The 16,126-nt window shown below is 37.6% G+C and overlaps 1 protein-coding gene across 1 annotated transcript; it reads left to right on the top strand.

Annotated features, from left to right (window-relative positions):
• The first annotated feature begins 5,680 nt into the window (after positions 1–5,680).
• Positions 5,681–15,494, top strand: LOC131953908 (uncharacterized). Its single transcript, XM_059317355.1, has 5 exons — positions 5,681–5,703; positions 11,179–11,291; positions 11,411–11,669; positions 12,475–12,544; positions 13,668–15,494. Exons 2-5 carry the CDS (start codon positions 11,181–11,183, stop codon positions 13,729–13,731), a joined length of 504 nt encoding a protein of 167 aa, XP_059173338.1. The 5' UTR covers positions 5,681–5,703; positions 11,179–11,180; the 3' UTR covers positions 13,732–15,494.
• Positions 15,495–16,126: the final 632 nt, after the last annotated feature.

Here is a 16,126-nt window from a genome sequence, read left to right as displayed (position 1 = left end):
CCCTCAAACTCTCGATTTGCACCTCTTAAAAGACTATTTAACACTCGAATTAAAAACTTAATTAAGTGGAATTATTTATCTCTAAATATTTTGCTATTTTTTGCCTTGGTGTCCACCCCCTAAATGGTGTCACTCGGTGCGGTCCGCACCCCCACCCCCCCCCCCCTCGCTACGCCACTGACATGAGACACCTCCCAATGTTTACATGAGACACCTGCCAATGTCTGCATGAGACACCTGACAATGTCTGTATGAGATACCTGCCGATGTCTACATGAGACACCTGCTAATGTCTACATGAGACACCTGCCAATGTATTAATGAGAAACCTGGCAATGTCTACATGAGACACCTGCTAATGTCTGCACGAGACACCTGCCAATGTCTACATGAGACACCTGTCAATGTCTACATGAGACACCTGCCAATGTCTACATGAGACACCTGCCAATGTCTACATGAAACACCTGCCAATGTCTGCATGAGACACCTGCTAATGTCTGCACGAGACACCTGCCAATGTCTACATGAGACACCTCCCAATGTCTACATGAGACACCTGCCAATGTCTACATGAGACACCTGCCAATGTCTACATGAGACACCTGCCAATGCCTACACTGCACACCCAGGTATCAGATTCTCACAGTTAATGTCTTCATGGAGCGCCCCCTGTAGCGATGTTCGTCTCATGTTTGTTGAGTCTTGACAAGAATAACAAACGGCATCAGAAACAGAGGGTTCCAGGTCTAAAGGCCGACTAACAAAAGACTGACAGGATATACGGCTGACTGACTATAGTTGTTCGTATGGTTTTAAATGTAGCCTTTTTGTTAAACCAATTTTTTACACCAGTATTTCAAAACACGGTCGTCATATTGCTGAGACAACCAATGGTTGGCTTTTGTCTACTTCATTCACAAGATTTGCAAATGGACTCAACTCTATCTTTCAATAGAGCGTTTTACATTCGAGTATGTTTTCCAATATTATTACCTTTTAAACCTACATCATTTTTTGTAAATATATTTTTCCACTGAAAATTAATAATTTTTTAAAGCTCCCATGTATTACATATGTGATGGTATTTAATTACTTGAGCTGCCTGTTTCTCAGAGGAGCAACCAAAGAAATACCTTACCACAGAACAAGCCAAGAGGAGCAACCACAGAAATACCCTACCACAGAACAAGCCAAGAGGAGCAACCACAGAAATACCCTACCACAGAACAAGCCAAGAGGAGCAACCACAGAAATACCTTTTCACAGAACAAGCCAAGAGGAACAACCACAGAAATACCCTACCACAGAACAAGCCAAGAGGAGTTACGGAACTCGAAAACAAAATTGTTCATATGGCTTTTCTTTCTCTATATCCCGCAGTGGCGTAGCCAGGATCGTCTCAAGGGGGGGGGGGGGGGTTCCAACTTTCAACCGGGGACAAACTTTCGATTTGCACCCCCCCTTCAAACATTCGATTTGCACCCCCCCCCTCAAACTTTCGATTTGCACCCCCTCATACTTTTTATATATATACCGAGGGGTCTATGGGGGGGGGGGGGTTATGACCCCCCCTAACCCCCTCTGCCTACGCCACTGATATCCCGAGTTGTGTGTCTTAATATAATAAACATGAAATTTAATTTTAATGGGCATTGTTAGTTCCTTATGTTGGCTTCAACATTTTATTTATTGGAAAACAGCGAAGAAATAATTCAGAATAATTTTAAAAATATACGTTATATGGCATACTAGTGTGAGTTAGGGAGGGGCGGTCTGCAGTTTGTGTACACAGAGTTGCGCAGTCGACAAAGTACGAGTGTGATATTAATACATACAGACATATTTACATAACCGTATGTACAATTTAATCCCGACATTCTCAACCAGAGAAATAAACTGAAATGTAATTTAATATGCCCGAACAGCAGACGCCACATTTGCATATGCTAATCATGTTGAGAATGTTCTTCGGGTTTTTTCTCAAGTCGTATAACACTTAGATGCCAGACTTGTAGTCTGCCACCTCAGCAGTTGTAAAGGTTTTTGTGTCCTGACGTCATGTAATAATAAAATAAAAAGATATCCATGACAGGCATATCAGATAAACTTTTTAAAAGTATCGAATACAACAGTGTTTAAAGTATCGAAGAGTGTTTAAAATATCGAACAATAGGTGTTTAAAGTATCGAATACAACAATGTTTAAAGTATCGAATACAACAGTGTTTAAAGTATTGCATAAAAGCCCCAGCATGGAGTAATTTGTTGATTACATCCATTAACATTAGTAGCTGTTCCTTTGGTGCATATTTTCTTGTCATGTAGTGGTCACGTAATGTTTATTGTTGTCATAGCAAACAGTTTGGTTTGAGAACTAAGTAACACGTCAGCAATCAGACCGCCGAAGATATTAGACATGTAGTCACTATACACGTGGCCTGTATATATTTATATATTATATTATATATATTATATAATATATATATATATATATATATATATATATATATATATATATATATATATATATATATATATATATATATATATATATATATGTGTGTGTGTGTGTGTGTGTGTTAGCGTGTGCTTGTGTTTAAAAAAAATTTATTGCCGCCGATGAACTTCTCTAGTTCAAACATGCTGACAAGATTAAAAAGAAGGTAGATAATCTGGTCAGGTTGCTGGACACTATGAAGCCACGCCAACAACGACCGCTGCTGGAAACTCATGACTACTGTAAGATACATGTTGCTGACTCATGACTACTGTAAGATACATGTTGCTGACTCATGACTACTGTAAGATACATGTTGCTGACTCATGACTACTGTAAGATACATGTTGCTGACTCATGACTACTGTAAGATACATTTTGCTGACTCATGACTACTGTAAGATACATGTTGCTGACTCATGACTACTGTAAGATACATGTTGCTGACTCATGACTACTGTAAGATACATGTTGCTGACTCATGACTACTGTAAGATACATGTTGCTGACATATGTCTAGGATTTTATATTAACACTGATAAAACAATAATCACATTGGGATTAAAAGAATATACAAAACTAGCTTGATCTAGTTCTTTATAAATGGGAGGCAACTAATGAAACATATATTGTGTTGGGTAGTTATGATAAGGACAGTGGTATCCCTTGAATAGTTTATTTAATTAAACCAATCCATACCTTACATTACAGCTAAAAAATAAAACTAATGTAAGAACCTTTATAGCAATAAGATTTTAAATAGGCTGGAAATAAGAACAATTTTCTTCCTTATACAAACGAAATGGTCGCTAAAATATGCTAAATATTTCACGAGCGCCCAAATTAACGGTTACTGAAGAAAGCAAATTAATTAGTTTCAGTGCATTAAAAAGCTTACTTTATAATATAAATAAATAAATAAATAAATAAATAAATATATATATATATATATATATATATATATATATATATATATATATATATATATATATATATATATATATATATATCACACCTTTTAATAATTCTTTTAAAATGAAGTTGACACGCTACGACAAAAAATATTTGCGTTGAAGCTCTAGCATCTTTAAAAGTCAGTTATCTTCTCTTTCTTAGCTCGACACTCAGACAACCACTCACTAAACAGTGAAAAACAGTTGACCCCTGTAAACAGTCTAATCAAGTAATCGCTTGAGATTTGTTACTAAATTTAGAAATGTTTAAATTTAATTTTAATCATTATTTCCTATCTAATTAGAATAAAAATGAGACATTTTTGCATTGTCATCGAAGAAGGTTTCTGGAAAGCTCGAACGTGTTTGCATTTGCTCAGCTCTCACGACTGAAATAAAGTAAGGGTGACTGGGCATTGTTCCCACTATCGCCTCATTTGGAGAGATAAAACAAACAACTCTATTTCATCTACTACATGGCTAGAAAGTGTACTTTACATCACAAAATAATCTTGACCCACCAGGCTTTACTTTCCCTAACAAGGTGGACTAATCCACATACAATATCAATTGTCACAAAACACAATCCACATACAATATCAACTATCCCTTAACACAATCCACATACAGTATCAACTATCCGCCAACACAATCCACATACAATATCAACTATCCGCCAACACAATCCACATACAATATCAACTATCCGCCAACACAATCCACATACAATATCAACTATCCGCCAACACAATCCACATACAATATCAACTATCCCTTAACACAATCCACATACAATATCAACTATCCGCCAACACAATCCACATACAATATCAACTATCCGCCAACACAATCCACATACAATATCAACTATCCGCCAACACAATCCACATACAATATCAACTATCCGCCAACACAATCCACATACAATATCAACTATCCCTTAACACAATCCACATACAGTATCAACTATCCGCCAACACAATCCACATACAATATCAACTATCCGCCAACACAATCCACATACAATATCAACTGACCCCCAACACAATCCACATACAATATCAACTATCCGCCAACACAATCCACATACAATATCAACTATCCGCCAACACAATCCACATACAATATCAACTGACCCCCAACACAATCCACATACAATATCAACTATCCGCCAACACAATCCACATACAATATCAACTATCCGCCAACACAATCCACATACAATATCAACTGACGCCCAACACAATCCACATACAATATCAACTATCCGCCAACACAATCCACATACAATATCAACTATCCGCCAACACAATCCACATACAATATCAACTGACCCCCAACACAATCCACATACAATATCAACTATCCGCCAACACAATCCACATACAATATCAACTATCCGCCAACACAATCCACATACAATATCAACTATCCCTTAACACAATCCACATACAATATCAACTATCCGCCAACACAATCCACATACAATATCAACTATCCGCCAACACAATCCACATACAATATCAACTATCCGCCAACACAATCCACATACAATATCAACTATCCGCCAACACAATCCACATACAATATCAACTATCCGCTAACACAATCCACATACAATATCAACTATCCGCCAACACAATCCACATACAATATCAACTATCCGCCAACACAATCCACATACAATATCAACTATCCACAACACAATCCAGACGAAGTATCAACAATCCCCCAACACAATCCACTAGCTCAGCCTTAACATAAGATGAAACCTCCTACTCTGCTCGAAGTATCTGTATAAATGTGCGTCAATTAGAAAAGCACTTGTCATAAGGCAGCCTTTCATCCCCCCCCTCCTCCACCGTATACTCTCGATAAGGTGGAGCTCTGAACGAATTCCGTTTTATTTCAATGGTTTTCAATGAATGTTGCATGCATGAACGGTCCGCTACCTTTTTAGTTCCGTCTGGTACACAAGTTATGCGTGCGTCCTTCAGATCCTAAACTTGTCCACGTCAATTCTACCAACTCAAGGCAAACTGCATGTTAATAATCAATTACACATCGTAAGGTAAGTTACACTGTTTAATTCTGTTTGACTTCCGATCATTGTTTACCTTAAGGGTATGTAGGTCAGGAGTTTGTCAGTTCACCTGGGGGGGGGGGGGGGGGGTTAAGTTTGTTGACAGTTGACATGTCATACAGGGTCAGCGTGTAGCGGCCTCAGATCAGGCTGTACGTGTCAGCTCAGGTAGGTACCTGTAGACAACTGTAGAGAGGTGGACGGCAACTCTTGCTAGTTGGTAGTGATGCGGTTATACCAGCATGTTAAGATATTAGAGGTAGGCTACTTCCGCATTTTCAAGACCTACCGATAAGAATTCCAATCTAATCAGACAAGAAATGAAACTGATAGGACTAAAATATAAATGACAGATAAAAAAAGTTTGATGTTTGTTAAGATGTGATGGAGTGGGGCGGATTATAAGCTGTTGTGTGGGTGGATTATCAGCTGTTGTGTGGTGGATTATCAGCTGTTGTGTGGTGGAAAGATCAAATTCAAATTCAAATTTATTCAAATTCAAATTTATTCAAACAACGGTTACAATTGTAGGCACAAAGGCCTTTTTTCACATTGGCCGTTTAAACAAATAAAACAATTCAATAACACATAGCAGTAACACATAGCACTAAAAATGTGGAATAAAGAAACAATGGTACATAGCTATCATACATAATTTGTGTGGTGGATTATCAGCTGTTGTGGTGGAAAGATGAAGTTTTGTGTGGTGGATTATCAGCTGTTGTGTGGGTGGATTATCAGCTGTTGTGTGGTGGATTATCAGCTGTTGTGTGGTGGATTATCAGCTGTTGTGTGGTGGAAAGATGAAGTTTTGTGTGGGTGGATTATCAGCTGTTGTGTGGTGGATTATCAGTTGTGTTGTGGTGGAAAGATGAAGCTTTGTGTGGTGGATTATCAGCTGTTGTGTGGTGGAATGATGAAGCTTTGTGGGGTGGATTGTTAGCTTTAGTATTAGTGTGAGGTCTAAGATTTTATAATTTTTTGTAGGTAGGTTCAAGTTTTACTAATTTTATAATTGTCGTTCTAATTTTCGCGTTGTATGTGTGTACATACAGCTTATTGAGGTTTACATTTTCTTTACATGTTAAAACAGGTTTACACTTTTTGTTAGTTTTATTTTTTACGTGTAAGGGTTTATTTTATATTGGTAAGATTTAAGTTTTCTATATGTCAGGTTTACAAACTAACAAACAGGTCGGCAACAACACACACAACACTGTGGTATTCTTGCAATATTTCTCGTGGCTCTTACAAAACCTGCCCTCGAATATTTGATACAATTTCCAATCCATCAAGGTTACAACAGCGTAGTTAAAAAAAAAACATAAACATTTAACATAAGAACTCAACTCCACGATTGTCTAGGATCGCTAGGTCTAAAGAGCGACTTTATATAAGTTTAAGATCGACGTTGTATTATACTTGTGTAAAGGAATCAAGATAATAGCTCCTGTATAGAGAGGTGCAGTTTTAATCTCTAACCCCAAACAACCAGCGATAAGAGCTTTACAGCGTCTATCAACAACCTGTCCATTCGACTATAGACACTATAGATCTAGTAACCCAGTTAGCAAACAGTTCACAAACATCGCTGTCGGCAGCTACGACACAGGGATTAACGTGACACAGGGGGTCAACCTGATTCAGGGAGGTAGGGGTGTAATGTGGAGGTGTAGGTGGTGGAAGTGTAGGAGGTGGGGTGTGTATGAGGTGGGGTGTATGAGGTAGGAGGGTAGGAGGTGACGGTGTAGGAGGTGGGGTGTATGAGGAGGGGGTGTATGAGGTGGGGTGTAGGAGGTGTAGGTGTAGGAGGTGGGGTGTGTAGGAGGTGAGGTGTGTAAGTGGGGGTGTAGGAGGTAGTAGCGTATGAGGGGGGTGTATGAGGTAGGAGTGTAGGAGGTGGGGGTGTATGAGGTGGGGGTGTAGGAGGTGGGGTGTATGAGGTAGTAGCGTATGAGGGGGGTGTATGAGGTAGTAGCGTATGAGGGGGGTGTATGAGGTAGAAGTGTAGGAGGTGGGGGTGTATGAGGTAGGAGTGTAGGAGGTGGGGGTGTATGAGGTGGGGGTGTAGGAGGTATTAGCGTATGAGGTGGGGGTGTAGATGGTGGAGGTGTAGGAGGTGGGGTGTGTAAAGTTGGGGTGTGTAGATGAGAGAGTAGGAGGTAGTAGCGTATGAGGTGGAGTGTGTAGAAGTTGTAGGTGTAGGAGGTGGGGGTGTAGATGGTGGAGGTGTAGGAGGTGTAGGAGGTAGTAGCGTATGAGGTGGGGGTGTAGGAGGTGGGAGTGTAAGAGTTGTCAACAAAATGTTTATACAAAGACCGACAAAAATGTACTAACGTGACACGATTCACAAAAAATGTGCTAATGTGACATTATTGACAAAAATATGCTAACGTGACATTATTGACAAAAATGTGCTAACGTGACATTATTGACAAAAATATGCTAACGTGACACGATTCACAAAAAATATGCTAACGTGACACGATTGACAAAAATATGCTCACGTGACACGATTGACAAAAATATGGTTATGTTGCACGATAGACAAAAATGTGCTAACGTGACACGATTGACAAAAATATGCTCACGTGACACGATTGACAAAAATATGGTTATGTTGCACGATAGACAAAAATGTGCTAACGTGACACTATTGACAAAAATATGCTAACGTAACACGATGGACAAAAATGTGCTAACGTGACACTATTGACAAAAATGTGCTAATGTGACACTATTGACAAAAATGTGCTAACGTGACATTATTGACAAAAATGTGCTAACGTGACATTATTGACAAAAATATGGTTATGTTGCACGATCAACAAACACGAGTGACATTAACACTGCCCTGTTGTGTAGTCACCAAAATCACACCCGTTTAGCACGGCGTGTTCCCACACAAACATGTCATACATTTAGCTTTGATTCTGAATTTTCCTGTACACTAGACAACCAATTTGCATATTAAGTTATTCACGCTGTTCCAGACTGTGGCGCCACCTGGAAACTTATTGGTGCAGCACGGAGTAGTATCTCGAGTGTCTGCATAGTCTGTAAACATTGGGGAATCTGTTGCTATAATTAGATTATCAGTTTTCAAAGCGAGGTTGTACTGATATCTGAAATCGTCATATTTCCAAAATATGCTTTCATTTCCAAAATAAAATAAAATAATTACTTGAGAAACGTATCTCAAGAAACCCAACAAAACGTCAAAGTGTCTTTAAATGTCAACTGTGTCAAGTGTCACAGTGTCAATACATGTCAATACGTGTCAACTAGACGCAACAGTTTCAATACGATAAAACACAGTAGTGCAATACTGTATGCTAACGTAGCATTTTCATTAAAATATTTGCTTATTAAGAAATCATTTTAATGGTTCAAAGAAAAAATACAATATTTGGTCTTATAGAGCGTTCTTGAGTCGCAACAGTTTCAATACGATAAAACACAGTAGTGCAATACTGTATGCTAACGTAGCATTTTCATTAAAATATTTGCTTATTAAGAAATCATTTTAATGGTTCAAAGAAAAAATACAATATTTGGTCTTATAGAGCGTTCTTGAGTCGAGCCCCCCCCCCCCCCCCCCCCCATGAATAAAAAATGTTAACTTTTAATTAAATTGACGAGTATTCTCTGCCCCATATTAGCTCCAATTTTAGTTGAAAAATTTGTAAACATTTATCTAATAGCAGCTTACCATAGTGATAGAGTGATGGCTATCTAGCTCTCTCACATTAATTAATCTATTGTATGTAGTCATATCCAAAATAAAACTGTATGGCCAATATCAAACTGAATTGAAAGATTCGCTCAGAATCGAACCCACATCTTACTTTACCCGTTCTACCCAACATTCGTGTACCGACTTTAGTTAGATACTTGCGTACACCACTTAACAAGATACATGTGTACATACTTGCGCACGCAACCAAAATAGCTATTCATACATTCCACTATGTTTAAACAACTATTTTAAAACTATGCACACCATTCACCCTATTCAAATATTTAACCATTATGTACACACGCTTAAAAATATTCAAATAATTGATACTTTAAACAAATAGAATTTACCTAAAAAAAAAAAAAAACAACTACGTAACTTTGTTTTTTGTGTGTTTGGGGGTGGGAGAAGGGAGAGTACTGCGATATCGTGTTCTCCTCGATATTGTCTGCGGTAAAGGCGGGGAATATGATCCTAATGTTGACAGCGATTAGGGAAGGTTGGGTCTAGCTCTATGCTAGGTCAACATGCACTTTGGCCAGAGGACAAACCATACTTAAACAAATGTAGCTTATTTTCTATTTGATCAACAGTAGCCATAGAAGGAAAGCCCTAAATATATAAGGTTTCATGCTGGCCACACATACACTTGCTATAACACATCTAAAGTCGTCTCATGCTACACAAAAAAAAAAAAATTTAATAAATGGTGGGGACCACTTAAATTTTAAAAAATATAATTTTTTATGAATGTTTACATTCTTTTGTGGACCTATAAAAATGGAAATCACATCATCAGCAATGTGAAACATAGCATTACAAAAGTAATTATTAATATTTATTTATTTCTGTTGTTTATGTTCTATGGACCTTCTAATGTGATCATGCATTTACTTTTATAAATTTATAAATATTGCGTTGGAGTATCTGGAAAATTTATGAAAAAACAAAACAAAACAAAACAACAACAACAAACAAATTAAAGCCTTGTTAATGACACAATATGCATTTAAAATGTGAAATAAAAGAATCTTTAAAAAATGAAAAAAAAAACAACCCCAAAAAGCTACACACCACACCGCAGTGTGCTATGTTTTGACTGCGATAATTCCCAGGATATGTGTCGTGTTGACACGCTGTTTTAATCTCCGTTTAATCTAGGAGGGGGGGGTATGTTGACGGGGACCCCATGGTCAGGTTTCTAAAACAGAAGTACTGCTGTCAGGTTTAATTTTATTTGTGGCTGCTACCAGTTGTATGTACGTTTTATGTGGTGCTGCCAGTTGTATGTACGTTTTATGTGGTGTTGCCAGTTGTATGTACGTTTTATGTGGTGCTGCCAGTTGTGTGTACGTTTTATGTGGTGCTACCAGTTGTATGTACGTTTTATGTGGTGTTGCCAGTTGTATGTACGTTTTATGTGGTGCTGCCAGTTGTATGTACGATTTAAATACCCAGGCTGTTAACACCATTTGTTGTTTATAAAGTTCAAATGTCCGCACATGAACGCTAGGTATGCATGTGTATTGTTTGGCTCAAGTGCGCCTATAATATCCATGCCCTTCCGTACCCCACTCTCATACCTCTCATGTTCCCTAGTTGTTCTGGATACGATGTTGTTAGTTTCCTGTCAGGACATCTTGACCTAAAAGAAAAACAAGCATCCTATTTATTGCTTGAAAATACATTTTAAAAAGATGTTTTATTATAACATTTTTATATGATATTTTATATAGGTATAAGTAAACCAAATAGTTTTTTTTAAATTTATGCCAAACTTAAGTTTATTTGGCAGTGATAACCCGGCACCCTACCTGAATGTTTACATGTATTGAGAGAGCTGTTGTTTGCAACGATATTTTTCTATTTGAGCTTTGGGCTGTAATCACTATACATTTCTTCAGCAATGGAAGAATTTAAAATCAACTACAGCGAATTCCATAAGGATTTTACAAGATTCACAGAGCAGCTTCCATCAACATTCATGAAAGGAGTTCCAGCCGATTTTGAAGTTAAGGTCAGTAGTTTTCAAGAGAACATTCGATTGTATTTTCTCATAGAATAATTTGTAATACTGTCAAATTGGGATACATAATTCGTTTCTTTGCGTCAATTATCGAACACATCTTTTGACAGTTGAAACTTGTACCCACCTACCTTACTGTAAAGGATCCTGAGTTTGCCAACGAAAATTTGAAAGACATCGTCAAACGCTGGTACTACTTGCAGGAGGTGATCGAGAAGCTGCTGACGCTGATGGTGCAGTTGGTCAAGTCGGCCAGCCGGGCTTGGTACCAGGGGCAGAAGGACAAACTGGAGTGGTGGATGTTTCTGGTGCAGACGTCGGTGGAGTTGATGAAGCGAGACCCTAGGATGAACACTGCTGATCTTGTGGGTATGTCAGTGGCGTCGCTAGGTCGGGTGTCACCCGGACTGCTGATCTTGTGGGTATGTCAGTGGCGTCGCTAGGTCGGGTGTCAACCGGTGCGGCACCTCATGGCGCCCCCTCCCCCTTAATTTTATCTGTAAATTTTGCAGTTGGTGTCACCCCCCCCCCCCAACGGTAAAAGCTTTAAAGTGTTTACATTTAATACAATACTAACGATGTTTATCTATAGTTGGTTATTAATACATCCGGATGTACCATTGTTTTCTCTATAGTTTGCATGTTTACTTCATGGTGTCACCCCCCCCCCCCCCCTCCCTTGTCGAGATTGTAATTATGGATTAAAATACTTTTTAACTCGAGTTTACCATTCATCTAACTGGCAAAAAAAACGACTTATTTATTCTATAAATCGTGCAATTTTTGTCTTGGTCACCGAAATGGTGTCACCCGGTGCGATCCGCCCCCCCCCGCCCCCCCCCCCCCCCCCGCCCCCACCTCGCATGTGACAAGGTTTTTCTGTACTCTGGCATGGTTGCAACGTAGATGGCGTCTTGTACATTTAGTTTCTAGCCTGGATACATTTGGTTTTATATTTTGTAACTTTAATATTTCTTTTTCCCGATAACATTTGGTTTTATATTTTGTAACTTTAATATTTCTTTTTCACGATAACATTTGGTTTTATATTTTGTAACTTTAATATTTCTTTTTCCCGATAACATTTGGTTTTATATTTTGTACCTTTAATATTTCTTTTTCACGATAACATTTGGTTTTATATTTTCTACCTTTAATATTTCTTTTTCCCCAGTTATATCATCTGGAATAGGAGGCGTTAACTCTGGTACTATTGACCAATCAAGGAGCATAGAATTACAGAAGTATGTATTTCTTTATTTGATTAACCAGCAATCATTAGACAAGTCTGTTTTACATGTTGTGATCATAAACGTATACTATTCGACATTTGGTTTATTACACTACATCTATGGTACGATTGTCTTTTTCTCTGTAACAGTTTTGATATCGAAAAGAGTAATCTAAGTTATAGTCTCTCAATTAATTTAAGTGGATTTTTGAGACGCTTAGTTACTAGATGGTCCACTTATATTTCAGAATACTTCATCTTTTAACAAAAAGGGGTGGGCTAGGATTTTATAATACTAATTCGTCGGTATGGATACAAATATTTTTGAAAGATGTGTATCGACAAAATATTTGCAATTTTTTTATTTGTATGTGTATTGACAAAATATTTAACATTTTCTTTGTTTGAATATGTTTCGACAGAAAGTTTAACATTTTCTTGTTTGAATATGTATTGACAAAATGGTTAACATTTTGTTTCGAATATGTTTCGACAGAAAGTTTAACATTTTTTTGTTTGAATATGTATTGACAAAATGTTTAACATTTTGTTTCGAATATGTTTCGACAGAAAGTTTAACATTTTCTTGTTTGAATATGTATTAACAAAATGGTTAACATTTTGTTTTGAATATGTTTCGACAGAAAGTTTAACATTTTCTAGTTTGAATATGTATTGACAAAATGTTTAACATTTTGTTTTGAATATGTTTCGACAGAAAGTTTAACATTTTATTGTTTGAATATGTATTGACAAAATGTTTAACATTTTGTTTTGAATATTTGAATATGTTTCGACAGAAAGTTTAACATTTTCTTGTTTGAATATGTATTGACAAAATGGTTAACATTTTGTTTTGAATATGTTTCGACAGAAAGTTTAACATTTTCTTGTTTGAATATGTATTGACAAAATGTTTAACATTTTGTTTTGAATATGTTTCGACAGAAAGTTTAACATTTTATTGTTTGAATATGTATTGACAAAATGTTTAACATTTTGTTTTGAATATTTGAATATGTTTCGACAGAAAGTTTAACATTTTATTGTTTGAATATGTATTGACAAAATGTTTAACATTTTGTTTTGAATATGTTTCGACAGAAAGTTTAACATTTTATTGTTTGTATTGACAGAATCAAGGTACAAGTAGACGAATTCGTGAGAATTTTGGAGTCAATGAAAAAACCCGGCAGTTGAGACACGACCAAAGGTGTCTGTGACAGGTGTCTGTGACAGGTGTTTGTGACAGGTGCCTGTGACAGGTGTTTGTGACAGGTGTTTGTGACAGGTGCCTGTGACAGGTGTCTGTGACAGGTGCCTGTGACAGGTGTCTGTGACAGGTGCCTGTGACAGGTGTCTGTGACAGGTGTCTGTGACAGGTGCCTGTGACAGGTGTCTGTGACAGGTGCCTGTGACAGGTTTCTGTGACAGGTGTCTGTGACAGGTGTCTGTGACAGGTGCCTGTGACAGGTGTCTGTGACAGGTGCCTGTGACAGGTGTCTGTGACAGGTGTCTGTGACAGGTGTCTGTGACAGGTGTCTGTGACAGGTGCCTGTGACAGGTGTCTGTGACAGGTGCCTGTGACAGGTTTCTGTGACAGGTGTCTGTGACAGGTGTCTGTGACAGGTGCCTGTGACAGGTGTCTGTGACAGGTGCCTGTGACAGGTGTCTGTGACAGGTGTCTGTGACAGGTGCCTGTGACAGGTGTCTGTGACAGGTGTCTGTGACAGGTGTCTGTGACAGGTGCCTGTGACAGGTGCCTGTGACAGGTGTCTGTGACAGGTGTCTGTGACAGGTGTCTATGACAGGTGTCTGTGACAGGTGCCTGTGACAGGTGCCTGTGACAGGTGTCTGTGACAGGTGCCTGTGACAGGTGTCTGTGACAGGTGTCTGTGACAGGTGTCTGTGACATATGTTTGTAATTTAGTTTTTGGACATCTGTAGGCCATGTCTCAGACATACGTCAAGGACAATTGTCAGATGCATCCGTCACACTTGAAAAAATCTCAGCATTTTGCGTATTTCTTTTTTACCATTTTCATTTATCACATCATTTTTGTGTGCTTTTAGAAGAATTAAAATCAAATTTGTATATTTGATAAACATTTGATAAAAACGTAACGTTTTTTTAGAGTATACTTGTATTGCTTTACAATTACAGTTAGCATTAAAGACATTAGCTTAGCTACCATTTTAAAATACTTGTTGAGACGATCAATGCACTACTGATAACAAAATCCGGTTAGAATGTTGTATTTGGTTTAAAATGGGAAATAACATCAGTAGCATACAGTAATTGTTGCCGTGAGTCTTCACTAGTTTAGTAAACAAAATGTTGCCATATATTCCGAGCATTCTCTCTGATCAGATTAGACATATAATCAACACGTCCGGTCTTAATGTAGAATACGTCGCTTCGCTTGAGTGAGTAACACAAACAGTCGCTACACAGCTCTGCACATAATCTAGAGAATCTTTGCTTCAAACAAACATCGGCGTCACAGGCTAGTAAACACACACTTTAACAAACTAAAACATGCCATACGTTTCTTACACACAAGCATACGCATATGTGCATTAATCTAATCTACAATCATCAATCACATACACAATTGCTAGTAAGTACATATAGCATGCTCGCATTGTCTAAGGCTATTTAACTTATTTTCTAGTTCTTATTGCTTATGTATAGCATAAAACGATATTATTTTCATACAATTTCTGTGATGTAATATGCAATGAATACAAGTGTCATTTCCTAAAATGTCACATTTTAATTTAAATAAATCTAGATCTGTAGGTGTAGATGCAATTGTCGCCAGAGTCTTTACATCAAATAGAAATTTGGAAGTAGATCTAACGTTTTGTCGACATTTTAAATGACATGTATTTCATTTCAGTTTTTGTAAAATGTATACGAACAAAGATCTGTCAATAAAGTTAATATATTTTTAGTAAAATTGTTCTTTTGTCTTCTCTTGTTGATTAACACCACACAATTCATCCTCGAAAACTAAGAAAACTACAAACACCTTACTCTTCACATTCGAAACAATCACATTTTTACTAAGATAAACCCCGGCTTTTATACAACGTCCACATCTTTACCAACATGTTTTTGTCTTTTGAATGATGAGGTCACAGAAACAGGTGAACTTTACTTCACCCACCACATGTACCGCCAGTTCCAAAAGGGAACTTTACTAGAGGCATCTAAAAGATGTGACACCTCAGCTTACAATGGTTCTCTTTTTAAAATATCGATTTCTTTCTATAATATTTTCTCTGCTCCGACCCCTTGTAAATAACAAATGAATACATTATTAAAATAAACGTCTAAATAATAATATGAATCAGAATCCTTCCTTGAGATTTCTCACTTTGCTTTGTCTGTGTGGGAAAATTAGAAATAATTAACAATTACAGCTTGTGTTTTGATTGGCGCCTGTCGTCTCGCCCAGGGAAATCACATAGGCCTACCATTCGGTGTACGTACATGTTCGAGGTAAACATTTTAAAATCACCTACCATTCGGTGTACGTACATGTTCTCGGTAAACATTTTAAAATCACCTACCATTCGGTGTACGTAC

Source organism: Physella acuta, unplaced genomic scaffold (genome assembly GCF_028476545.2).
Source record: "Physella acuta isolate Inbredline_101_S28 unplaced genomic scaffold, ASM2847654v3 ptg000076l, whole genome shotgun sequence".
Taxonomy (NCBI): domain Eukaryota; kingdom Metazoa; phylum Mollusca; class Gastropoda; family Physidae; genus Physella; species Physella acuta.
Note: the sequence above shows the minus strand (reverse complement) of the source record. Positions and strands in the feature narration are given on the sequence as shown.